This window comes from Oryza sativa, chromosome 4 (genome assembly GCF_034140825.1).
Source record: "Oryza sativa Japonica Group chromosome 4, ASM3414082v1".
NCBI lineage: Eukaryota > Viridiplantae > Streptophyta > Magnoliopsida > Poales > Poaceae > Oryza > Oryza sativa.
In genome coordinates, this window is record NC_089038.1 from 32,686,193 (window position 1) to 32,712,165 (window position 25,973).

Here is a 25,973-nt window from a genome sequence, read left to right on the forward strand (position 1 = left end):
GGTGTGCAGGTTTCGCCTTGGCCTGGGGCTTTCCATGAATAAGGCGGCGCCGGCGTGCTTTGCTGCTTTGGACAACGCAGCAGCGGATGCCCTTCAAAGTTCAAACTCGTCACCTGTAAGCAGACTGCTTCTTTCCTATGCAATGCTATCAAATGATAGGATTTGGCCAAACGATTTGCATTTATTAGTCTGCAAATTTCAGAGCAAGCCAAGGCTGCAGTAGCAGAAATAGTTAAGTTTCTGAAATATGGATGTATGGAAGCATTCCTTTTATGCAACCAAGCAACAAAGAAAATGCTGGTTACAATGTATTGCTCAGAACATTTTCTGTGTATAAATTTGAATTGCTAATGTATAAGTGTACAACTACAAGCTACAGAAGTTTATAGACTAAACAGGGAATGGTGTAATAAACATTTAACGTCCCTCTAGTGCTGTGATACTCACGTTATTTACAGATCTTTCCTTGTTTTCTCTAGTGTCTTTAGTTCCATAGACCCTAGCTGTCAAATAAGCAGACTCCTTTGGGGTAGGAAGAGCAGCTGTCTCGTTCTCTAACATGAACACAATGGATGACATGAGTGGCCTGGCAGTTGGGTCATCTTGAACACATGAAAGTGCTATTTGAATACATCGTAAAACTTCGTGAAGTAGACAACTCTCCCGAATTGATGAGTCCACCAAATCCATTGCATTTCCATCTTTCCATAAACTCCACGCCTGAACCAAGATATACAAGAAAGTTGTGGTCAATTTATTTTGCAATGTTTTACTGATTAAAATGTTGAGGATTGCAGTCCACTTACGAAGGTTATAAGATTTTGGAAATCCATTATGAGATGGGGCGAACTGATCTTTAAGCCACTTACAAGCTCCAACAGTAGCACCCCAAAACTGTAGGTGTCAGACTTGACAGAAAAGGAGCCTTCCAAAGCATATTCAGGAGACATGTAACCGCTGTTTAGATCATTCCAAAAACAATGTAATGTGCAGTTTGAATTAGTTATAATGAAAACATATATCATTAGGTGGTCTACAGGTTACTTACTATGTCCCAACTACTCTGGTAGTATTTTCTTGTTGCTTATTTCCTTCAAAGATCCTTGCCATCCCAAAATCTGATATTTTGGGACTCATATTTGTGTCCAACAAGATGTTGCTTGCTTTGAGATCCCTGTGAATTATCGTTAACCTTGAATCTTGGTGCAAATAAAGAAGCCCTCTCGCTATACCTTTGATTATCATGAACCGGGTCGTCCAATCGAGAACTGATTTTCTTTTAGCATCTTCCAAGATTAATGTGAAACAAAGTTAATTGTCATTAACCATGAATATCCTCAAGAATGTTTGTATTATACGACCACAAATAAGTGAGTAACAACGTACCAAAAAGGAAAGTATCCAAGCTTTTATTAGGCAAGTATTCGTAGATGAGTAACTTCTCATCTTCGTGAATGCAATAACTGATAAGCCTAACTAAATTTCTATGCTGCAATTTGGCAATCAGAACTACTTCATTTCTGAACTCCTCCACACCTTGCTGAGAACCCTTACTAAGCCTTTTGACTGCAATCTCCTTGCCACCTTCCAACACTCCCTGCACAAGCACACACTCTTTCAATTGAACAAGAGAATATAAAAGATATTTCTTCTGAAATTGCCAAGGTAAAACCTTTTGTACCTTGTAAACTTTTCCAAAACCACCTTTCCCAAGCATGTTGTGATCAGAAAAATTGTTCGTTGCAGTGACAATGTCTTCTAAGCAAATAAATGGAAGTTCTAGATTGTCATTCTCAAGTTCACTGGAATCCTTCAAATGTTGTAGTCTATGTTTCTTCTGAATTTCCTTGCTTCGGTGTATGCCTGGCAGGAAAGCCTTTCATATAAATTGTTACCTTAGAAACAATGCAGCCTGAAAAGCTTAGTTGGTGTTGGCCTACCTCTTGATTTGCATATCCACGCAAGACATATGCACATGAGTATCAACAGGCTTGTTATAACCGGAAGTACGATCTTCGGGATGTCACTCTTCTTCTTGTTAACTGCAGAATACGGCCCACCAAGAGAACACGGATTATAAAATTTGAGGTTGATATGGAGTAGCACATTGGATATATGTTCTTTTTCCTTTAACAGAAGGTATATATTCCTTTTTTGTTTTCTTCAGAAGAGTCCTATCAAGTAGTGAACATTTTTTTGTTCGTGGAAAATCTTGGCCTGGCAAGACCTCTGCATATTCAGTTCTTCAGAAATTCTATACCATGCCTTGCAAGTGTATATATGGATGTTGCTTTTAATTCGATGAGCAGGCTATCTAATTAAGAGCTTTATTTTCACCGCAGGGCAAGAGAAATTGGGCATACCAGTAGAGTCGGCCAACCGGAGGTACAGATTCTCACCAATGTTGGCCCTCCCAGTGTCAGCAAGTTCCCCTGACCAAAGCAAGCACCTTGCCTGGTCGGCTCCGGTCAAGTTGGCGTAAGCGTAGGCCGTGCACGAGCAGTTGCGGCTGCACTCGGCCGCGCACTCATCGAAGCTTCTATTCCGGACATGCAAGAACTTGTCAGGGACCTTCATTCCGGCCATGGTCACGAAGCGATCATCTCTGCCTCGGCATCTCAATTGCTGCTTCCTCCGGCATCCTCTCGAAGAAGAGTTGGAGCCATCAGGCTCAAACCCATCGAGGCATTGGCACCTCGGGATGGCTGCCGTTGCGTCGCAGTAGCCGAATGGACCACACGAGGCGTAGGGATCGCACACGATGGTGGGTGATGGGCGCTGGACGACGACTGTCCATGACGACGCGCTGTCGTTCCAAGCCAGGAACTTCAAGGTACCCGTGTAGTCCAGTTGAAGACGCTTGTAAGGTGAGCCATCAGAGGTTGTGTATATGATGTAGAACTCATCATCCGTGCTCACCGATGTTTCGTAGATGAGAGAGGTACTGAATGAGAAGACCGAAGACCACATGCTGCTAGGCCCAAATCCAATAAAGCGGATATATGGTCTGGTACCGTTCCAAAGGAAGATCTGAAGGTTTGAGCTGGGATCACCGCTGATGGAGAAGTCTCCGGTGGAGGGGTCATCTGGGCCCTTCCAAGCGATGCACCGCATGGCGACTTGTGCCTTGTAGCTCACCAAAAACCTCATGCCCATCAGAAGGGTGTCAGTTGGGTGATCAAAGCTCTGCCATATGGTTGTACCATTCGGCAACCGGAGAACCAAGTTCCCCGAGTCGAGCAGCGCCGCGTAAGCTCCGTCGCCTCCGGTGGCCGTGACGTTCGTCGTCCAAAGGGTGTGATTGCCGGAATCCGACAGGACAAGGTTAGAGCTGTTGCTGATGGCGAGCGTTGCGAATGAAGGGGTGGTGATTGGGTTGTCGCGGTTGGCGACCCAAACGTACGTGCGCTCGGACTCGGAGATGTTGTGGTACCATATGCCGAGGAAGAAGCTCTGGTTGGAGGCTGTTGGGGAGAAGAAGCCGAGCGCGAAGACCCTGCCTTTGGAGATGAGTACGTCGCCGGGGGAGATCAGTCGATTTGCCTGTGTGAGCTGGTCATCGCCTTTGCAGGAAGAGATGAGGAACAGCAAGGAGATGAAAACTGGGAGGCAGGCCATAATCTGGTAAATCTCATATGGCCTTGTTCTTGGCTCGCCTGTGGCTATGAAGCGTGAACAATTGGCACCTTTGATTTTTGCTACTAATCCATACACGACTCTTTTCTGAACAGTGAATTTAGTACGGTGGGCCAACGAAGTAACGCCTGACCGGGACTTGTCTGCCCCTCTGGTGAAGACGCAGTGTCAAACCGCAAACTAATTACTGTAGCTACGACATCAGGGTCAGCTGATTAAACTTTCGAGAGAGACGCGACCGTGAAAAGTTGGCAAGAGAGCGAAACCTCGCGGCATGCGCGTGTGTCGGCCGGTCGCCGCCATGGCGCGTTACGCAATGCCGAGAGGCAGCAGGTAGGCAGGTAGTCAGTGTTGTAATGCAACTTGTGCGGTTGTGCCTGGCACACGGGAAGTCCGAAACATCTTCGCTGACTCTCCTGAACAAAAACAACAAAGAAAACGAAAATTTCAGTCTCAAAACGTTGCGCGTGAGCGTGATGACGCTGGGACACACGGGGACTTTGTACACTAATCAACACAGGAGTTGATGGCGTCAAGTCGTCGATTTTTTGAATTTTATTTATTTAAATATTTACATAATAATTTTCTAGAAAACTTTTAGAAATCTACACCTAAAAAACGACGTCTAGGAGAGAGTTTTATTTTTTTTATGACGTGGCACACGGGTGTTGGCATACCGCGTAAAAAGAGGCCGGCTATTTTGCAAGCAATTGCCTTGACATCTTCCCAAAAGACTATAAGGAGGCCACCTGCAAAAATAACCGAGAATGTTATTTTACAGGCAACCCCTTGTCACATCTTTTGAGATGTTGTGAAATGGCCGCTTGCAAAATGCTCTAGCCATCATTTCACATATAATCCCATATAACCTTCTAATAAGGCGGTAAGAATGCTACTTCAGCCTCTTTCTATGTGACCGTTAACATGCACCAATGAATATGTGCCACGTCAAAAAAAAACGTTCTGCTAAAAGTGGTAGGGGTGTAGATTATAGAAATTTGAAAAAATATTTCAATAAATAAAATTAATAATAAACAGAATTTGTGTCGTCAACGGCTTGCTGACGTGCTCCATGGCAGCGCTGGGCTGTAAACAGCCGGCCTGGCCTTATGGGCTTCATGGATTAAACATGGGCCGCGGGTGCTATATGTGGGCCAATCCATCCGTGGCCGTGTACGCAGGGCCGAATCAGACCCAGTTGGGCCGCAGGTACAAAACCCTTCCGCGTGGAGTTCAGACGACGGAGAAGAGGGCACCGACCACCGAGCCGGCAGCGGGCGGCGCCAACCGGGAAGGCGGTTCGTCCGCCACCGCGAGCGCGCGAGGTGGCGCGGCGGCGGCGTCAGCGCCGGTGTTGCCAGGCGAGAGAGCTAGTGGTTCCGCGTGTCCGGGGAGCAGACGTATCACGGATTCACCACATCGTGGCAGGGCAGGTTGGTTACCACCCCCTTGATCCTTTTGCCCCCAAATCTCTTGCCGATTTGCCCATTTGGAAGCGACGAGGAGACATCATTTGCATTGGAAGTAGGAACCACAGGCGCTGAAGATTCACACAACAGCTTCTTCTTTTTTTTTCAGTCCTTCGGTGCTGCGGGAGCACTTTGGTTTGGAGACCTTCCGCCAAACGAAGATGGACTTTCAGAGACCTGAACAAGCATAGCAGGTGATCAAATCACAACAAAACTGCCTGTGCAAGTCATTCTTTTCAACATCTCATGAGTGAATTGCACATGGAACCACTTATTTATTTTTACCCATATGTTGCAAATCGGATTAGGGGTACATCAATCTGCTTATGCAATGCATTCTTTTACAAGATCTATAAACCTCAGCTCCTACTGTAGTAATGTACAACTGCAGAAACTGCTTGAGAGTTTAATCTCTTACAGTCTAGCGGCCTTCTAGCGCTGTCAGGCTCGCGTTATTAACGGAACTTTCCGAGCCTTGTCTTTCTTCTTCGTCGTAATGCCTTTGCACGAAATATATAGGCTGCTTCGGTATTGGGCGTGCCATGTCCTCGTTGTCCAGCATCGACACAACTAATGACATATGCGGCCTGGCATTTGGGCTGTCCTGAACACACAATAGTCCAATATGGATGCATTGCAATACTTCATTAAGCAAACAGCTCTCCAGAACCATTTTGTCTACGAAAGCCTCTGCCATTCCATCTTTCCACAAGTTCCATGCCTGAAAGTAATAACATTAGTAAAGATTTCTTAACTTGTTTTAACTATATTGTGTTCGAATTGTTAACATAAGTATTGGTAGCAGCATGCACTTACATAAGCTATAAGGTTCGGAAAATCCATCACAATATGATGAGGGGAGCTGATCTTTAATCCACTTACAATCTCCAGTAGCAATACGCCAAAGCTATAGGTGTCAGATTTGACTGAAAAAATGCCTTCCATTGCATATTCAGGTGCCATGTAGCCGCTATTTAAATCATTTGCAAGCAAGCAGGAAAAAAGTGAATAAGTTCAAGCACATGAATATGTTGAACTAGTCGGCTAGAGAACAAGTCCACTTACTAGGTCCCAACGACTCGTCTAGTACTTGCTTGCTGTTCACTGTTTCCAAAAATCCTTGCCATACCAAAATCTGATATTTTTGGGTTCATCTCTGCATCCAACAAGATGTTGCTTGTCTTGAGATCTCTATGAATTATCATCATTCTTGAATCTTGATGGAGATAAAGAAGTCCTCTAGCTACCCCTTTGATTATGTTAAACCTTGTTTGCCAATCAATCACAGACTTCATTGCGTGATCTACCAAGAAAATGGATAATGGACAGGAATGAAACCATTAGAGAATTCGATAATGTTGACTCCTCCATTAGAGTATGCACTTTGTCTTAATGGAAATTCAGGTGGGGAACCTCTCCCCTCCGGTGAACATTCCAAAAAAAAAAAATCAAGACTTTTTTTTAATGCATCCTTTTCTGAAAAACAAGCTTTTCATTTAATATCTGATAAAACTTACCAAAGAGGAATTTGTCTAAGCTTTTGTTGGGTAAGTATTCATAAATAAGCAACTTCTCATCTCCATGAATGCAACAACCAAGAAGTCTAACTAGGTTCTTATGCTGCAGTTTTGCAATAAGAACTACTTCATTCCTAAATTGCTCTACCCCTTGCTCAGAATCCTTGTTAAGCCTTTTAACAGCAACTTCCATGCCATCTTCCAATGTTCCCTGTGGTATTTCATTACCATGGAGACATGGTGTTAAACAAGAATAAAGTGACATGAATGCTACACTCACATTGTGTAATTTACAAGGTAAAATTTTATACCACCTTATATACTTTGCCAAAACCACCTTTTCCAAGCATGTTAGTTTCATGGAAACCGTTTGTTGCAGAGGTGAGGTCTTCATAGCTAATATCAGGGAACTCTAGATTTTGATCCCATGAGTCATGAAAAGCACTCAAGTATCCTAGCTCCGTTTTTTTAAGTACTTCCTTGTTTCGTCGTATGCCTAATATAAATATCAAAACATGTCAACACAACAATATTACATTTAGCAGCTGCATATTGCAAGTAGCTGTTATCTCTTGCTTTACCTCTTGACTCGCATTTACAGAGTACAACGCATGAGCATGCTGTCAGTATCAGCAGGCATGCTATAGCTGGGAGTACAATCTTTACAATGTTCTTGTTGTTTACTGCAGAATGACATTTATCGTCATGTTCATGGAGAATGTGGGGCAATTGCTAGAGAAAACATCATGAGACGGCGCATACCTGCAGGAGAGCCGGCGAGTCGAAGGTACAGGTTCTCACCAACGGCACTGGCTTTCTCCGAGTCGAGAAGCTCCCCCATCCATACCAAGCACCTTGAGGGGTCACCCGTCGTGAGGATAGTTCTCAAGTTGGCATAAGCGTATGCCGTGCACGAGCAGTTGCGGTCGCACTCATCGGCACACTCCTCAAAGGTTCTGTTCCTGATGTACAAGAACTTGTCCGGCACCTTCATCCCTGGTAAGGTGAAGAAATGGTCTTGGCCACCGCATCTCAGCTCCTCCTTTCTTCGGCATCCTCTGGAAGAGTTGAGGCTAAATCCATCGGCCGGCTCGAAGCCATCAAGGCACTTGCACTCCTGGAAGCTGCCGGTGATGTCGCAGTAGCCGAACGGCCCGCAGGCGCCGTAGTGGAGACAGCCATGGCCTGGTCGCTCGAATGGGCTCGTCCAAGTCGATGATACGTTGTTCCATGCCCGGAAGCTCACGTTCCCGGTGTAGTCCAGCTTCCAGTGTGTCAAAATGCCATCAGCTGCGTTGTATATCGCGTAGATCTCCTCGCCATTGTCAACGATCTGGGACCATATGTACCTGGTGAGGCCGGTGGCCGTCGCGCCGTTCCAGACACCGCTGCGCCACGACGGGCTCGCCCCATGCCAGATGACGATATGGAGCCCCCACTGGTCAGGGTCACCGCTGAGGGAGAACTCGCAGGTGGACGGGTCGCGACGACCCCTCCAAGCAACTACGCGCACCGCCTCATGGTTCTTGTATGTTCGTCCATAGCTTGAAGCCAGGGAGGCCAGGGAGGATCGTGTCCGTGGGGTGATCGGGCAACCGGAGCACGAAGTTGCCCGTGTTCTGCAGCACCGCGGTGGCTCCACCACCTCCGATGGTGACCGTGTTCGCCGTGGTCCCCTTGGAGTCGGATAGCACAAGCCCGGAGGTGTTGGTAACAGCCAGCCTCGCCGTATGGGTGGTGATTGGGTTGTCGCGGTTGGCGACCCAGACATAGGTGCGCTCCGGGATGTTGTTGTACCATATGCCAAGGTAGAGCAGGCTTGGGGTTGAGTTGGTGGTGGTCAGGGAGAAGAAGCCGACAGCAAAGACGCCGCCATCCGAGATGAGCTTGTCGCCGCCGGGGAAGATGAGTGGCTTTGCCGGTGTTAGGCGGTCATCGGATTGGCAGAAACTAATCAAGAACATGAAGATGACTACATGCAGTCTGGTCATATTCTCTTGTAAATTCCTTGGAAAGCACTACAATCCTACATAGAGACGATAGAACAGAGTTGTGAGATTATTGGGCCAACCTTCTTGTCGGCAGTATAGAGTAACTAGTGCAGCTAGCTTCGTAAAAGAGTAGGATTATACTATCGTAATTGTTATATTTCCCAGGCCCTGAAATAGCGCAATAGATATTCTGTATTCCTGTGTTGAGAGTGAGAAAATTGGGATTATACTACCGTAAAAGAGTGGTTTCGCTGGAATGCTATCCCTTCAAACTGATTCATTAAAATGCTATTCTAAATTGAAGGTGTTCACCAAAATGCTATTTTCGTTTTTTTAGGTAAATAGAAATGTTTTTTCTCAATTATAACTTTTTTCCGGACCAAAATACCCCTGATGCGGGCCCACCTGTCATACTCCCTCTACTCTCTCCTCCTCTTCATCTCTCTCGAGGGAGCGCCGGTGGTTGGAAGCGAGCAGTGGCCGACAGCGCCGTTGAAGCTCGGTGTCGGCCTGTACGACAGCGCCGGCGACTCGCCACCGGCGTACGACGGCGCGGTGCTCGGCGGCTGCGATGGCGCGCGGAGGCGCCGCTGCTCGTGGTACAGCACCTGCACCACCGTCTGCACCGGCCACATAAGCATTTAGTGGAGTGATTAACGAAGGATTTAGCCATTTTTTAGTGATCGATGTGAATGGCAGCTTCTAACCTTCAAGTAGATGTCGATGGCGTGGTACATGCCGTCCTCGTTGAACCTGGCGTGCTCCGGGATGAGCTCGGCGAGGGCGGTGAACTAGTCAATGGACAGGTTCTCGTCGGAGGCGATCTCGGCGAGGTAGCTCTCCATGAGCCTGCCGACCTGGGCGACGTCGTTGTGCGGCGGCGACACCGCTGAGCTGAAGTCGTCGTCGGTGGTGCAGTCCAGCCGTGGCGGCGCCGCCGCCGCGTCGCCCTCATGGTCGAGGTAGCCGGCCAGGATCCTCTGCACGGCGTCAATGTCGTAGGCCGTTGTGGCGGCGGCGTCGGGCGAGGAGGACGGGATGAGGAGGTCGTCGAGCACGGGCTAGCCGAGCTGCGCCGCCATCAGCTTCTCGAGGTCGAGCCGGCACGCCAGCGACGGCGACGCGGCGCCGGCCACTGCTCGCCTCCCGCCACCGGCGCTCCCTCGATAGAGGGGAGGGGGAGAAGGAGAGAGTGGAGAGTATGACATGTGGGCCCGTAGCAGGGGTATTTTGGTCCAGAAAAAAGTTAAAATTGAGGAAAAAAATTTCTATTTACCCAAAAGAGTGAAAATAGCACTTTGGTGAACACCTCCAGTTTAAGATAGCATTTTAGTGAATTAGTTTGAAGAGATAGCATTCCAGCGAAACCACTCTTTTACGATAGTATAATCCCAATTTTCTCGTTGAGAGTGGCCAGATGATCAGAACGACACGCTAGTAGTTGTATGTCACCGTTAAGATTGAAGACCCGATTTATTGCTCAATGACTTTTATTTTCAGTGCTTGATGAAGCAAGTCAGCACGCACAGGGCATTTGCTAGTCTTCAGGAGAACCACTTGCAACGGCAGTACGGCAGGCAAGCTATTTTACCAGCACAACTAATCACAGATTTACAGGCAAGTGTTTTGCTGTGCATCTCCACAAATATTTCCCGGTGATTCTTCCCAGCGTCCTGACTTCCGAGCCAGTGATGAGAGTGAGACGGTGGAGGTGCTTCACCGGGCAGCGGCGGAGAGGCATTGGCATGGGCCGCGGCGAGGGAATACCAGAACAAATTCGGCCCACCAGTCCGCGACCGGAACTGTGAGATTCGTGGGCCGTGAAAGTGCTCGTGATGGGCTATTGGGCCTAGGTCGATTGATCTGTGGACGAAGACGAACGTGCTTCGGTTACTTCGCCGGCGGAGTGGTGGTTGGCGGCGGTGGGGGGCGGTGAGCCGGCGACGGTCGGCACCGCACGTCGAAGCGCCCGGCGTCCGCGGTCTGCCGCTCCCGGTGGAGCTCGGCGAGGTGGCGGAGGCGTTGCAGCCTAGGAGAGGAAGCGCTCGGTTGAGGCGGTGGACGGCGGAGTAGCGGCGGCCGTGGGGGCAGGTGCCGGCGCCACCGCCACCGCAGCCGGCTTAGGCGGAAGAGACGGCGGGCCTAACCTGCTACTGTCCCGTCCCCTTACGCGGTCACAAGCCATTGACGCCAAGCTGGTTCCCCTTGGCCCTTGCCACTTCCACGCCGGCAGCAACATCCCTGCTACTTGAGGCCAGGTACAGCTTCTTCTTTTTTTTTTTAGAGGTAAATGGATAGAAATCCGGCCTCTATGGAATGGAAATCATGGCCAGGCATTGCTAATTTGGATATCTATTTCAATACCAACCATAGTCTTTGGTTATTATCTTCTATTAAAAGCCGGCTTATGACCTTTTGGCTAAAACAAATGGTTTAATTGGTTTTTAAAAATGCCATTATAATTTGTGTATTTGTAAACATGTCACATTCTTTTAGGTTTATGATTAACTTCAGATAAAAGCAACCACATGTGGAATAGAAATACAGTGTTTGCAAATTTGTAAGCAATACCTTGTCTGCAATGTAACATTTTTTATATATAAATACCAATCAATAAGATTAATATTCACAAGCATTCTTCACCACGCAGCAAACTCCACTGTTTTCCATTAAAGATTTAAAGTCATATATCACATCACTGAAATTCATTATCATAAGCATTAAATTGTAAAAACATAGAATTATCTATGCTGAAATCATGTATAGTAAAGCTTGACCTCTTAGTCTAGCGTCCCTCCAGTGTTGTGGTACTCATTGTATTCACAGAGTACACACTTTCTTCTGTCGCTTCTTGTGTTCCGTGGTTCTTCATTTCAAAATACACAGGCTGCTTTGGTGCAGGAAGCAGCGTGCTTTCATTTTCTAACATAAAAACAACAGATGACATCGATGGTCTATCATTCGGATGATCTTGAACACACAAGAGCCCAACGTGAATACACCTGAAAGCTTCATGAAGTGGATAACTGTCAACAAAAAACTTGTCCAACAATTCTGTTGCATTTCCATCTTTCCATAATCTCCATGCCTGTAGAATGAAGTTCTGACCAAAGTTACTAATGCCTGTTGCTCCAAAATACTGCTGACTGCTAAAGTTTAATTTGGTATCAAAATTATCGGCATTTTAGAGTACTTACATAGGCTGTAAGGCTGAAAAAGTTTGGTGTGAGTTTAGATGAACTGATTTTCAGGCCACTGACAATCTCCAAAAGAAGAACACCAAAGCTGTATGTATCTGACTTGACCGAAAAGGCACCACCCAACACATATTCAGGAGACATGTAACCACTGTATAAACCATTTCATTAGCAATGAATGCACAATCGTTGGCAAGGATTAATTCACAGTTTGAATTTAACTAGTCAATAAAACCTAGAGTGTTGAAAACTATCTAGTGGGCTAATTACTAGTTATTACTTACTATGTTCCAACAACTCGAGTGGTGTTTGCTTGCTGCTGATTACCATGAAAAATCCTTGCAATACCAAAGTCTGATATTTTGGGGTTCATTTCTGTGTCCAACAAGATGTTGCTTGCTTTGAGATCTCTATGAATTATTGTCAGTCTTGAATCTTGGTGAAGATAAAGAAGCCCTTTTGCTATCCCTTTGATTATTTTGAACCTTGTTGGCCAATCAAGCACATATTTTCTTGTAGCATCTTTCAACAAGATCAGTATGTACAAAATCTAATGTTAGTCATCATAAATATATTTTAGTCAATGTAAGAACCTTTTTGCAATGGGATAGAAAGTCATAACACACCAAAAAGGAAGGCGTCCAAGCTTTTGTTAGGCAAGTATTCATAGATCAGTAACTTCTCATCTTCATGAATGCAGCAACCAAGAAGTCTAACTAGGTTCCTGTGCTGCAGTTTTGCAATTAGAACCACTTCATTCCTAAACTCTTCAATGCCTTGTCCAGAACCCTCATTAAGCCTTTTGACAGCAACTTCCGTGCCTCCCTCCAATATTCCCTTCATGTTGTCATCAATATAAATAGGGAAACGCTGGGGCAGTAATATTTTATATAGTTTCAAAACGTGTTATGATGTAGATAAATTTAGTACTCTTTCTTACCTTGTAAACTTTGCCAAAGCCTCCCCTTCCAAGTAGATTGGACTCACAGAAATTATCTGTTGCAGCCACAATATCTCCAAAGCTAATAAATGGAAATTTCACATTTTCACCTCCAAGTTCATTGGAGGTGCCCGGATATTCTAGCATCAGTCTCTTTTGGATTTCCTTGTTTTGTTTCCCTGATAAAGTTCAACACATGAGATTTTTACAATATACTTAAGAAGGTACCATCTGGAGGCACTATACAATTTTAGTGTAAATTCCCGGTATCTCTATAGTGTCGAGGCACCAGTGCTATCTCAAGAACCGTAAGTCATTGTCAATGCATTTATCTTTCAAATTACGAAGTAGCTTTACATTTGGAAGACAAGGCCTTATATCATCTACCTCTGTGCTTGCATATCCAGGTAAGGACTATGCATGTGAGTAGCAGCATGCATACTGTTATCGGAACAACAATCTTCAGTAACCTGTTTTTCTTTCCAACTGCAGAAATGTACACCTCAGATGTTAGTGTTATGGCATGGAGCATAACTTGGAAAGTTAAGTGTTCATATAACTACATTTTTTTATAGGAACTCTCATATAATATCATGAGCATTGCCACTATCTGAAAACGAGGCGACAGTGTGAAATTTTGCTTACCAGGAGGCTCAGCAAGGCGGAGGTACAGGTTCTCACCAAGGCTGGCCTTCTTCTCTGAGTCGACAAGCTCCCCTGTCCAAACCAAGCATCTTGACGGGTCAGCCATGGTGCCGCCACTGCTCAAGTTGGCGTAAGCATATGCCTTGCAAGAGCAGTTGCTGCTGCACTCGGCCGCGCACTGGTCGAAGCTCCTGTTCCGGATCTGCAAGAACTTGTCGGGGACCTTCATGTCAGGCAATGACACGAAGCGGTGACCGCCCTCTCCGCATCTCAGCTCTTCCTTTCTCCGGCATCCTGATTGCGAGATGCTGGGATCTACAGGCTCGAACCCATCGAGGCACCGGCACGCCGGGACGGCCCCCGTGAAGTCGCAGTAGCCAAACGGGCCGCACGAGCCATAGACCTCGCAGCTGCCGGCGGCGGGGCGCTGGAAGATCAACATCCATGACGACGAGCTGTTGTCCCAGCTCAGGAACATCATCGTGCCCGTGCTGTCAAGTGTGAGGCGTGTGTAGATGGAGCTGTCGGAGACAGTGTATGAGTAGTAGAGCTTGTTCCCTGAGTCGATGAGTGTTTGATACATGAATAAGCTGCTGTTACTCGGATACTGGGCGCCGGACACCGTCACGCTGGTTCTGACGCCGTTACGGCAGTATGGCTTGGTCCCGTTCCAGGTCATGCCCTGGAGGTCCGAGCTGGGGTCGAGGCTGAAGGAGAAATCTCCAGTGGATGGGTCATCATGGCTCCTCCACGCAGTGAGGCGTCCGATGATCTCGGACTTGTAGCTCATCAAGAACATCATGCCTGCGAGGATGGTATCAGTCGGGTGATCGAAGCTTTGCCATATGTCGGTGCCGTTTGGCAACCGGAGAACGAAGTTCCCCGTGTCGAGCAGCACGGCGGAGGCTCCGGTGACGCTGATCTTGGTTGTCCAAAGAATGTGGCCTTGGGAGTCCGACAGCACCATGCCTGAGCTGTTGGTGATGGCAAGGGTCGCTGACGAAGGGGTGGTGATTGGGTTGTCGCGGTTGGCAACCCACACAACGGTGCGCTGGGGGATGTTGTGGAACCAGACTCCAACATAGAGGCTATTGCTGAAGTTGGCCGGGGGGAAGAAGCCGAGGGCAAAGATGCCGCCCTTGGAGATGAGCATCTCGCTGGGAAAGATTGGCTTTCCCAGTGTCAGCTGGTCATCGGTTTTGCATAGAGGAATCGAGAGCAGCAGGAGGAACATGAGAAAATAGACCATATTGCCTGTTAGACTTTCTGCTTCGTTTGCTTGTCATGGGTCAAGTTATATCTTTCATTCATAATGCAGATATGGACTGGTGTAGTTGGAGTTCAATTCCCTTGCTGTCACCTCATCTGAAGATCAGGAGAAATGTGAGATGGCTAAGTCCTGATTCAGACTCATGGACAGAGACAGTAAAGGACCCTGTCTGAATTCTGATGACCAGGTCACCTGGTCATGATACTCCAAGTCGTGTGACAATGCTGCACGAAAACGAAAGAATGCTGCTGCCATGGACTTTGGAGTGATAGGCTAGTGCAGGCAAAAGCGAAACCTCACGTGCGTTCCATGGCTCCACGTGGTGTCACAGGCCCTTGATGCTGCCACTCTCCATTTGAAGAAGTACAATAGGTATTAAAACCAATTATGATTTTTATCCCAAGTTATATATATATTTTTTTGAAGGAAAGGCAAGTAATCGTAGTCTTTACTGCTCTCTTTTAGCTTACCTAGTTTTGAGCACAGTGGTTTCAATTCTCCACTCTCTTTTTTCTTAATCGCCTAGTGCAGAAACTTCCAACTCACCAATAATTGAGCGAAATTGCTTATGGAAGAATTTCCTTTTTTTTTTTTTTGTAAACCATTGAAGATGAACCATACACCCACAAAGCAATCATATTCCTAGGTTCTTGCACAATTGATCAAGTGGTGAATTCTACAGCCAGCTATATCTGAAATTTAAACATCTAACGTCCTTGTAGTGTGGTAAGACTTGTACTGTTCACAGACTTGTTGGCATCCTCTCTTGCCCCTTCTGCCATGCAATTCCTTGGCACAAAATATGCAGGTTGCTTAGAAGTAGGAAGTGTTGTGGCTTCATTCTCGAACATGGCCACAACTGATGACATGAGTGGTCTAGCATTTGGGTCTTCCTGAACGCATAACAGTCCTACATGGATACAGAGCAAAAACTCATTAAGCGAATAGCACTCCAGAATAATTGAGTCCACAAATTTCTCTGCCTTTCCATCTTTCCACAAGCTCCATGCCTGAACAAAGAGAGGAGATATCCTAATCAGTGCTAAATCCTAGCTGTTGAAATTTTGTTCATCTCAATATTTCATAGAACTTACACAGGCTATAAGGTTTGGAAAATCCATTATAAGATGAGTTGAGCTGATCTTACAACCACTTATAAGTTCCAAGACTAAAACACCAAAGCTATATGTGTCAGACTTGACAGAGAAGATGCCTTCCATTGCATATTCAGGAGACATGTAACCACTGTTTGAATCGTGCCACCAATAACAAGAAGTGTGGGTAATTTGAAAGTATCCAAGTATATAAAATTTAGTATTTTAATCATAAGTAGTGCAAGAGTTACTCACTATGTCCCGACTACATGTTTAGTGTTTGCTTGATGCTGGTTGCCACCAAAGATCCTTGCCATACCAAAATCTGATATTTTGGGGCTCATCTCCTCATCCAATAAAATATTGCTGGCTTTGAGATCTCTGTGAATTACTCTCATTCTTGAATCTTGGTGGAGATAAACAAGACCTCTGGCTACTCCTTTGATTATGTTGAACCTTGTTTGCCAATCAAGTATAGGCTTTTTTGAATCATCTACCATGAACAGTATGAAACAAGACTTAAAGTTGTTCAGGCACCTCTCCCACCAAAAGTGATAAAGGGAAAATGAATATATGATTAGGCGTACCAAAAAGAAAGTAATCCAAGCTTTTGTTGCGTAAATATTCAAAAATAAGAAGCTTTTCATCTCCATGAATACAGCAGCCAAGAAGCCTAACTAGATTTTTGTGCTGCAATTTGTCAATAAGAACAACTTCATTTGTAAAATGCTCTATCCCTTGTGTGCAACCTGTGTTGAGCCTTTTGACAGCAACTTCTCTCCCGCCTTCCAATTTCCCCTGTGTAATACAATCATTTTAAATTTATAAAATATTGTAGGATTCTCCAGTGTTTGTGATTGTCAGCCTGAATTGTTTACCTTATAAACCTTACCGAAACCTCCTTTTCCAAGAATGTTGGAATCGCTGAAATTGTTTGTTGCCGCGACAACGTATTCAAAATTAACATGTGAAAATTCTAAATTCTGCTCAATTAGTTCTTGAGATCTAAGGTTTCCTAGCAGCATTCTGTTCTGATTTTTGTTGTTTCTCCGTTTGCCTAATAACACCGATGCTGTCAGTACAATTACAGGAAGACATCATACTATGAATTCATAAGTAACGGCCCTTGCCATACCTTTTGATTGCCATTTCCTGACAAGGTATATGCATGTGAGCATCAGCAGGCATGGAATAATTGTGACTAAAACCACCACTAGATATCTGTTCTTTTTCTTATCTTCAGAAGTGTGTCCTATCAAGAGAAGTAAACAAAATTATGAGAATTTCTAAACCATAAGTATGCATGGATGTTGCTTTTAATTTGATGTGCAGACTATCTAAGATTTTGTTGTCTCTGCAGGGGAAGAAATGGTGAGCATACCAGGAGAGTCGGCTAACCGGAGGTATAGGTTGTCACCAAGGCTTGCCCTCGCCATGTCAGCAAGATCCCCAGTCCAGAGCAAGCACCTTGACTGATCGGACATGGTGTCGGCTTTGGTCAAGTTGCCATAAGCATAATCGTAGGCCATGCATGAGCAGTTGTGGCTGCACTTGGCCATGCACTCCTCGAAGCTTCTGTTCTGGACTTGCAAGAACTTGTCAGGGAGCTTCATTCCAGACATGGTCACGAAATGGTTCCTACCTCCGCATCCCAACTGTTGCTTTCTTCGACATCCTCTCGAAGAGTTGAAATCACTTGGCTCGAATCCATCAAGGCACTGGCATCTGGGGATGGCCAATGTGAAGTCGCAGTAGCCGAATGGGCCACATGAGGCGTAGAGATTGCAGTCACCAGCGGCCGCTGGCTGTTGAGAGATGACTGTCCAGGACGATGAGCTCCCGTTCCAACTCAGGAACCTCATGTTGCCCATGTAGTCAAGCTTGATTCGTGTGTATGGGGAGCCATCAGAGGTTGTGTACATAATGTACAACTCATCCCTAGTGTTCACAAGTGATTTGTACATCAAAGTGGCAATGTTGCTCCCGTATGCTTCACCGGACACTAACACTCTATTAAGTGAAAGTGCAATGAAACGGTAATATGGCTTGGTCCCGTGCCAGATGAAGGCCTGAAGGTTTGATCTGGGGTCGCTGTGGTAGGAGAAGTCCCCGGTGGATGGGTCATTCGGTCCCTTCCAAGCGACAAGTCGCATGGCGACTTGTGCCTTGTATCTCAGGAAAAACTTCTTGTTGGGGAGAAGGGTATCAGTTGGGTGATCAAAGCTTTGCCATGCGGTTGTATTGTCCGGCAGCCGAAGAACCAAGTTTCCTGAGTCTAGCAGCACTGCATAAGCTCGGTCACCTCTGGTGTTGATGTTGGCCATCGTCGTTCAAAAGGTGTGGCCTTCTAAATCTGACAATACAAAGTTAGAACTATTGCTGATGGCGAGCATCGCAGATGAAGGGGCAGTGATCGGCTTGTCACGGTTGGCAATCCAAACGTATGTGCGCTCTGGGATGTTGTTGTACCATATGCCGAGGAATAAGCTCTGGTTGGAAGTTGCTGGGGAGAAGAAGCCGAGTGCGAAAACCCCGTTCTGGGAGACGAGCACGTCGCCAGGGTAGAGTTTCTTTGCTTGTGTCAGCTGATCATCGCACTTGCAGAATGAGAAGATGAAAAGAGGGAAGCAAGCCATACCATTCATTTGGTCTTGTTCTTAGCTTTGCCTAGTTGCCTGCAAAGCGTAGAGAAATAGCACACACACATATGGGTGTTTAATTATCTGATGCATACATGATTCTCCTGAGTCTTGACTCTTGACTCTTGAGGAGCACGCGGTTGGACCAAAGGAAGCAGCGTAATAACGAATGGCCGAGACTATTCTGTCCGTCGAGATAAAGTTTTGCTACGAATTCAAACTGAACTGTGGGGAGACTACGGTGAAGTGGCCTGACGAGAGCATAGGCGTAGCTGGTATTAGTACTCAGTGTTGTGATGCTAACTTGTGCAGTTTGTGGCTGGCTGGCTGGCTCGGTGGCACCGGGACAACCTCGCAACTAGAAATATCGACGCTTGAACGCTTGTGCACAACAGAAAACTTACTACAACTATTTCTGTAGACGACAACATGAAGGTTGGAGGATCAACGATTTATGCTCAAGAACAATTGATGGAGACTACTGAAGGATCAAGGAAGTTGTTTGCGTTACGCAAGGAGACGACAGGGATTACCCCAAGAGACTTTCCTTCTTTTTTTTTTTTGTAAACCATTGAAAATGAACCATACACCCACAAAGCAATCATATTCCTAGGTTCTTGCACAATTGATCAAGTGGTGAATTCTACAGCCAGCTAAATCTGAAATTAAACATCTAACGTCCTTGTAGTGTGGTAAGACTTATACTGTTCACAGACTTGTTGGCATCCTCTCTTGCCCCTCCTGCCATGCAATTCCTTGGCACAAAATATGCAGGTTGCTTAGGAGTAGGAAGTGTTGTGGCTTCATTCTCGAGCATGGCCACAACTGATGACATGAGTGGTCTAGCATTTGGGTCTTCCTGAACGCATAACAGTCCTACATGGATACAGAGCAAAAACTCATTAAGTGAATATATCTGCAGAATAATTGAGTCCACGAGATCCTCTGCCTTTCCATTCTTCCACAAGCTCCATGCCTGAACCAAGGGAACAAAGTTCCTAATTAGTGCAAAATCCTAGCTATTGAAACTTTATGCATTTTGATATTTCTTAGAACTTACACACTTACACAGGCTATAAGATTTGGAAAACCCATTATAAGATGAGGAGAGCTTATCTTAGAGCCGCTTATAAGTTCCAAAACTAAAACACCAAAGCTGTAGGTGTCAGACTTGACAGAGAAGATGCCTTCCATTGCATATCAGGAGACATGTAACCACTATATGAATCATGTCACCAACGAGTGTAAGTTATTTAAGTGTTTTCCAAGTATATAAAAGTTAGTATTGTAATCATAAGTAGTGCAATAGTTACTCACTATGTCCCGACTACATGTCTAGTGTTTGCTTGATGCTGGTTGCCACCAAAGATCCTTGTCATGCCAAAATCTGATATTTTGGGGCTCATCCCCTCATCCAATAAAATGTTGCTCGCTTTGAGATCTCTGTGAATTATTGTCATCCTCGAATCTTGGTGGAGATAAACAAGTCCTCTAGCTACTCCTTTGATTATGTTGAACCGTGTTTGCCAGTCAAGCATAGACTTTTTTGAATCATCTACCGTGAACAATATAAAACGATACTTATAGTTGTTCACACATGGCCTTTTGGTAACAGTCTTCCACCAAACGTGGAAAAAGAAAAGGTAAAAAAGGAATATATGATTAGGACATACCAAAAAGGAAGTAATCCAAGCTTTTGTTGGGCAAGTATTCATATATGAGAAGCTTTTCCTCTCCGTGAATGCAGCAACCAAGAAGCCTGACTAGATTTTTGTGCTGCAATTTGGCAATAAGGACCACTTCATTTCTGAACTCTTCTACTCCTTGTCCAGAATGCTTGCTAAGCCTTTTAATGGCCACTTCTTTGTTACCGCCTAGCATGCCCTGCACAATTTAATCACTTTAATTTTTATTAAGAAAGTTCATCGGGATATACACTTGTTCACACAGTATCATGGATGTATGGTTTCACCCCTGAGGTTCTATATTTGATTCTTAACACAATCATACATTCTTCTCAATTATTTAACACCAAGTTTGTTGGAACAAAATCCAATAAGCATGGCAAGGGCTTCCCTTCAATGGGAGGGAGGCCAAGCTTGGTCCTGTGAGGAGATGAGAGGAAGAGGATGAAGGATGAGAGCCCTTTCCTCGAATGGTTCCTGTGTCATCTAGTTCAATTCTGCCAGAACAAATACGGCCCGCTAATGCCCACAAGGACGCCAAGCCCATGTTGACAAGAACCCGATTTCAAGTCGAGATCAATGGGTTACGGGTGTGTCTTCTTAACTCGTTTCCGGTGCGATGGCTCAAAGTTTGGGTACCGAGGAACAAAATCGATGGTAAATAATCAATTTTATCATCACAAAAAATGCAATTGTATGCCACATATGTTACGGTCCTACTCCTCTCCAAATATCAATTATACATGTTTCACCATGTGCTCCTAAAGGAAGCACTTAGCGTGCAGAAAAATAACATAAACACCTACCGTCCCTCTAATAAGCTGATGCTATTTTCACCTGTTTGTCTGCCTTCAAAGGCCCTATGTGCAAAATACACAGGCTGTATAGGAGCTGAAAGCGTTGTGGTCTCGTTCTCCAACATGGACACAACCGAAGACATGAGTGGTCTATTATTTGGATTATCTTGCACGCACAATAGACCTATTTGGATACATAGTAAAACTTCAGTTGGTGAGCAACTCTTAGAAATGGATGAGTCCATCAAATCCATCGCCCTGTCGTTCTTCCACAAGTTCCATGCCTGAAACAGTGGAATCAAGTCCATATAAAATTAGTACAATTAATCTGAATTGTAGAGATAAAGCATTCCACCATACTTACATAAGCTAACAAATTGGGGAAGTCCGTCAGCCGAGGCAAGCTAATCTTCAGGCAACTTACAATCTCTAAGAGTATAACACCAAAGCTATATGTGTCGGATTTGACTGAAAAGGCGCCATCCATTGCATATTCAGGAGACATGTAACCGCTGCTTAATGATTTAGCAGTAAGTAAAGATTCGAGCAAATAAACATTGTGAACATTAATGCATGAATGACTCACTATGTTCCAACAACTCTGTTAGTATTTGCTTCATGCTGGTTGCCTCCAAAGATTCTTGCCATACCAAAATCTGATATCTTAGGACTCATATCAACATCCAATAAGATATTGCTTGGTTTGAGATCTCTATGAATTACAGTTAACCTTGAATCTTGGTGGAGATAAAGAAGTCCTCTAGCTACTCCTTTGATTATCTTGAACCTTGTTGGCCAATCAAGAACATATTTATTTGCATGATCTATAAGAATGGTAAACTATGTTATTATTAAGTATGCAGCCAAGTTTCTTTGGATCATATGATAAGTTTATGCAATACTGTAGTATATAAATCTGAACAGTACCAAAAATGAAAGCATCCAAGCTTTTGTTTGGCAAGTATTCGTAAATTAGCAGCTTCTCATCTCCGTATATACAATAACCAAGAAGTCTAACGAGGTTTCTATGCTGCAGTTTGGCAATTAGAACAACTTCATTTCTGAACTCTTCTGCTCCTTGGCCAGAACCCTTGCTAAGCCTTTTAATTGCGACTTCTTTGCCGTCATCTAGCATTCCCTGCATAATTTAATCACTTTATTTTTTTTATTAAGAAGGCTGTTCATTTGTAAATGAGTGGTTTTACAGTTCCTAAAGACTGAAGTCTGAAAAGGTACTACAGTCTTAATGTTAATTTGAGGTACCTCCATATTTGGGATGGTAAAAATCTCTCTGCTAATTTATCAGTACACTGCAGGGGCATTCCTACTTCCTAGTTCCTTTTTTTTTTGACATGCTACTTCCTAGTTCCTAGTTCCTACAGCATACTATACGGGGTCACGAGACCCTAGGTAAAATTTCAATCTCTAGTTGTTTTAGCCTATATTAACTATATTATTAGTTAAAAATTATAGTATTATATATGTTAGTTTTTGTCCCTATTGTAATTCTCAAGATAGAACTTATTTTGTACCTTGTAAACCTTCCCGAAGCCCCCTTGTCCGAGCATGTTGTCATCAGAAAAATTGTTTGTGGCAGCAGCAATTTCTCCAAAACTAACAAACGGGAGCTCTAAATTTTCATCTCCAAGTTCATTTGATGCACTCAAGTATCCTAGAATCCCTCTCTTCTGGACAACCTTATTCTGATGACGTTTGCCTGACAGGACTACAAATATATATAGTGTGTTAATATTAGCTCTAGTAGGAGTAGAGGATATAAGCTGCGAGTATTACCTCTGCACTTGTATAACCATACAAGGAATATGCTCATCAGCAGAAGCAAACATGCTGCTGTAAGTGGGAGCATAATTTTTACCACAGTCCTCTTCTTATTGTTAACTGAATGGGAAGAAAATTTTCACCGAGAAAACCATAAAGTAATTAATTGCTGAACCCATTAGTTTCAGGCAAATGAATGCACATGCGTGCAATTTTGTGATAGTCATGTGTACCTAGTTCAGACTTTGCCAATCTCACATGCAAGTCCTGCCCTTTGTCCACATAACGAACATCAACCATGTCGCCGATCCACATGACGCAGCCGCGGCCGCTGATGTCCGCGGCGGCGTAGGCGACGCAGGAACAGTTGGCCAAGCACCTCGCCCTGCACTCGTCAAGCGTGGCGCCCGTGTCCACCGTGGCGTTGTCCGTGTCGGGGAGCTTCACGCCGCGCACCGGCACGAACCCGTCCGTGGTGCTCCCGTTGCCGCACTCCAGCGGCGCGTTCCTCCGGCACCCACCGGAGGTATCCCTCATGGACCACCGCGAGGGGGACACCGGGCTGAACCCCGCCATGCAGCTGCAGAAGAGCGTCGACGCGGTGTCCTCGTTGCACAGCCCGAACGCGCCGCACTTGGCGTAGTCGTCGCACACGCCGCGCGGTGCCTTCATGTACGGGATCCACACCTTGCTGCTGGGATCCCACACGAGGCGCTCGGTCACGCCGGCCTCGTCCAGCACGAGGCGGGAGAAGGGGGAGCCGGCGGCGGCGGCGGCGGTGAAGACGTAGGCGATCTCGTCGGGCGTGACCACCACCTGGCTCGAGAAGATGGATTCGTACGACGCCATCTCCGGGACGCCGCTGAACCACTGCCCGTTCCATGGCCCCGTCCGGTACTTCTTGGCGCCGCCGCACCACGTGACGCAGTCCGGGAGCCCCCTCGTGTCCAGCACGCGGCGGCAGTCTCCCGTCGCCGGGTCGTCGTGCGCGCGCCACGACGAGAGGAACCACGCGTCGCCGGTCTGCCGGTTGTTGCCGAGCCTCATGCCGGCGATCAGTGTGTTCGACGGGTGATCGAACGACTGCCAGATGAAGACACCGGTGTTCAGCTGGTCGCGCTCGCGCACGACGAGGTTTCCGGACTCCAGCAGCTGCGCCGCCGTCGCTGATGAAGACTTGCCAGTCGTGTTCGACGACCAGGCGGCCCTGCCGGAGCCGTCGAGTAGGACGAGCCCGCCCGCGCCATTGTTAACCAGTACGCCGGCGGTGTCGTTCAGTGGGCTGTCACGGTTGGCCACCCAGACGGCGTCCGCGGACTCGGAGAACCATATCGCGAGGTATCTCCTGTTTGGCAAGCCGAGTGAGAAGAAGCCCAGAGTGAAGGAGCCACCGGCCGACACGAGCGTGTTGCCGTCAGTGAGGTTGCGGCCATTGCTCAGAGTGTCCGATGCAACGCCGGCGGCAGATGTTCCGAGAGTAAGGAGGACCATGAAGAAGAAGGTGAGGCTAAGGTGGAAAATGTTGGCGGTTGCTGCTTCCATAACGGGTGAGTTTTTCTTGCACGTCCTTGCCCAGAATTGTTCACGGACTACAGTGCACGGGAACAGGTTGGCCTCACAAGTATCATACATACACGGAATCTAGTGCCCGTGTAGGAGGAATTCAAACGCGTTCTAACTTCCAACACAGTAATTAATATCCCACGATTGACTAGCTAGCTAGATGCATGAGTCCATACGGATAAGTTGCAAAGCAGCGGAAACTGTAGAGAAGAAAGATGCATGAGTCCATACGGATAAGTTGCAAAGCAGCGGAGTTTATTGCATGTCAGTTAGATAGTTATGAAAAATTTTTAAAAAAATTGACAAGATAGATCAATATGTATTATATCACTCCATAAACATACAAGTTTAAATTCAACTTCTACAAGCTGTAACAAAAATAACAAATTTAATTGTAAATATATATGTAATAATTTGAGTTTTGTTTGTTATTTTTGTTACAATTTGTAGAAGTTGAATTTTATCTTGCATGTTTGTGGATTGATATATTACATATTGATCTATCTTGTTCATATTTTTTTAATTTTTTTCATAACCATTTAGATGACATGCAATAAACATCCATTCGAGCTGTTAAAACAGTTTTCCCTATTTAACGCCTTGGAAAGTGCGCCCATGGTAATTTGATTCTGAATATAACGTACTAGCCAAGTTACTATGATAGTGCACACATTTAAGGGTGTTCAAACTACTCACAAAATCAACCTTTTCAAAAGTTGGTAATACCAAAACTTTGATAAGTTGACAATATTATTAAATTTTCATATGCATTACCAATGTTCCGTAACAAACTAAATGAATCCATATATTTATCGAATTTACCTGATATGAATTAAAATGGCATCAATATAAATAAACCCTTACACGTATGATTGGTTTCAAAGTTTATAGTATATTTATGTATTATCTCTACTTAATTTGTTTTTCAACCTCAAATGGAAAATCTGATTATTTGATGGAAACTGTGGCTTTCCTGGTGTCAGCCGATCATCAGTTCGGCGACCGAGACCAGCCGCAGGAGATGAGAAAAGTAGACCATAATGAACCTTAGGATTTCTGATTCGTTTGATTGTCACGACTCATGAGTCAAATTATATCATAAATTCATAATGCAGATATGAAACTGACTTGTGTAGTTAGAGTTTAATTCCATTGCTATCAACACCTTTGGGGATTGGAAGAAATGAAGCTGTTTAAGTCTTGATTCAGACCAATGGAAATAGACGGTGAAGGGACTAGTCGAAAGCTGAATATCTCATGGCCAGTTCAACTGATCATGATAAAGTTTTCTTTTTTTAAAAAAAAAAACTGGTCATGATACTTCCAAGTCTTGTGACAACGCTGCACGAAAAAAGAACGCCATGACCACGAATTTAGGTTGGACTTTGGAGGGAGCGGGCAGAGCAGGCGAAAGCCAAACCTCGCGTCTGTCCCATGGCGTGGCGGGTTCTCCTACCAGCGTTGGGTAGTACTTCCTCCGTATTAGGTTACACAAGTCGTTTAAATTTGTTGTCAAAATTAAACTATTTCAAATTTAATTAAGCTCATAGAAAAAAATAGAAACATTTTCAACCCAAGACAAAATATATTATGAAAAGATATTCAATTATCGATTTGACGAATCGAATTTGGTGTCGTAAATATTATACTATATTTGTCTACAAACTTATTTAATCTTGAAGCAGCTTGACTTTGATCAAAGTCAAAACGATTTATAATCTGGATGGAGTAGTAAGGGCATGCTCAATGTA

At 45.2% G+C, this 25,973-nt stretch overlaps 5 protein-coding genes and 3 pseudogenes across 10 annotated transcripts; all 8 read right to left on the minus strand.

Annotated features, from left to right (window-relative positions):
- Positions 1–143: 143 nt before the first annotated feature.
- Positions 144–3,710, minus strand: LOC112936011 (G-type lectin S-receptor-like serine/threonine-protein kinase B120). Of its 2 annotated transcripts, XM_026024573.2 has the most exons (7): positions 2,364–3,710; positions 1,941–2,042; positions 1,682–1,863; positions 1,387–1,597; positions 1,049–1,286; positions 807–957; positions 144–720 (listed from the first exon to the last, which is right to left on the minus strand). In XM_026024573.2, exons 1-7 carry the CDS (start codon positions 3,616–3,618, stop codon positions 418–420), a joined length of 2,442 nt encoding a protein of 813 aa, XP_025880358.1. In that variant the 5' UTR covers positions 3,619–3,710; the 3' UTR covers positions 144–417. The 2 variants fall into 2 exon arrangements, with proteins under 2 accessions (XP_025880358.1, XP_066166027.1); XM_066309930.1 differs by lacking the exons at positions 144–720; positions 807–957; positions 1,049–1,286; ... (1 more) ...; positions 1,682–1,863; positions 1,941–2,042 and having other exon boundaries at positions 2,151–3,710.
- A 1,650-nt stretch (positions 3,711–5,360) lies between these two features.
- On the minus strand, positions 5,361–6,510 carry LOC4337113 (G-type lectin S-receptor-like serine/threonine-protein kinase At1g11330). Its single transcript, XM_066309935.1, has 3 exons — positions 6,171–6,510; positions 5,922–6,075; positions 5,361–5,826 (listed from the first exon to the last, which is right to left on the minus strand). The coding sequence occupies exons 1-3, from the start codon at positions 6,398–6,400 to the stop codon at positions 5,527–5,529; spliced, it is 684 nt and encodes a 227-aa protein (XP_066166032.1). The 5' UTR covers positions 6,401–6,510; the 3' UTR covers positions 5,361–5,526.
- Positions 6,511–7,267: 757 nt separating this feature from the next.
- On the minus strand, positions 7,268–8,918 carry LOC136356260 (G-type lectin S-receptor-like serine/threonine-protein kinase B120; annotated as a pseudogene).
- A 2,333-nt stretch (positions 8,919–11,251) lies between these two features.
- LOC112936134 (G-type lectin S-receptor-like serine/threonine-protein kinase At1g11330) lies at positions 11,252–14,899 on the minus strand. Of its 4 annotated transcripts, XM_026024574.2 has the most exons (7): positions 13,396–14,899; positions 13,138–13,236; positions 12,751–12,929; positions 12,437–12,647; positions 12,095–12,332; positions 11,811–11,961; positions 11,252–11,701 (listed from the first exon to the last, which is right to left on the minus strand). In XM_026024574.2, the coding sequence occupies exons 1-7, from the start codon at positions 14,642–14,644 to the stop codon at positions 11,399–11,401; spliced, it is 2,430 nt and encodes an 809-aa protein (XP_025880359.1). In that variant the 5' UTR covers positions 14,645–14,899; the 3' UTR covers positions 11,252–11,398. The 4 variants fall into 4 exon arrangements, with proteins under 4 accessions (XP_025880359.1, XP_066166028.1, XP_066166029.1 ...); XM_066309931.1 differs by lacking the exons at positions 11,252–11,701; positions 11,811–11,961 and having other exon boundaries at positions 11,971–12,332; XM_066309932.1 differs by lacking the exons at positions 11,252–11,701; positions 11,811–11,961; positions 12,095–12,332 and having other exon boundaries at positions 12,387–12,647.
- Positions 14,900–15,227: 328 nt separating this feature from the next.
- On the minus strand, positions 15,228–16,933 carry LOC4337116 (cysteine-rich receptor-like protein kinase 34). Its single transcript, XM_066309934.1, has 5 exons — positions 16,638–16,933; positions 16,347–16,557; positions 16,015–16,252; positions 15,760–15,910; positions 15,228–15,675 (listed from the first exon to the last, which is right to left on the minus strand). Exons 1-5 carry the CDS (start codon positions 16,782–16,784, stop codon positions 15,373–15,375), a joined length of 1,050 nt encoding a protein of 349 aa, XP_066166031.1. The 5' UTR covers positions 16,785–16,933; the 3' UTR covers positions 15,228–15,372.
- A 163-nt stretch (positions 16,934–17,096) lies between these two features.
- Positions 17,097–18,538, minus strand: LOC136356242 (S-locus-specific glycoprotein S6-like; annotated as a pseudogene).
- Positions 18,371–20,358, minus strand: LOC136356261 (cysteine-rich receptor-like protein kinase 10; annotated as a pseudogene).
- A 364-nt stretch (positions 20,359–20,722) lies between these two features.
- LOC9271091 (receptor-like serine/threonine-protein kinase SD1-8) lies at positions 20,723–24,287 on the minus strand. 2 transcript variants are annotated; one of them, XM_015780099.3, is made up of 7 exons: positions 22,893–24,285; positions 22,675–22,779; positions 22,413–22,606; positions 21,808–22,018; positions 21,467–21,704; positions 21,245–21,392; positions 20,723–21,164 (listed from the first exon to the last, which is right to left on the minus strand). In XM_015780099.3, exons 1-7 carry the CDS (start codon positions 24,199–24,201, stop codon positions 20,886–20,888), a joined length of 2,484 nt encoding a protein of 827 aa, XP_015635585.3. In that variant the 5' UTR covers positions 24,202–24,285; the 3' UTR covers positions 20,723–20,885. The 2 variants fall into 2 exon arrangements, with proteins under 2 accessions (XP_015635585.3, XP_066166024.1); XM_066309927.1 differs by lacking the exon at positions 21,808–22,018 and having other exon boundaries at positions 22,893–24,287.
- Positions 24,288–25,973: the final 1,686 nt, after the last annotated feature.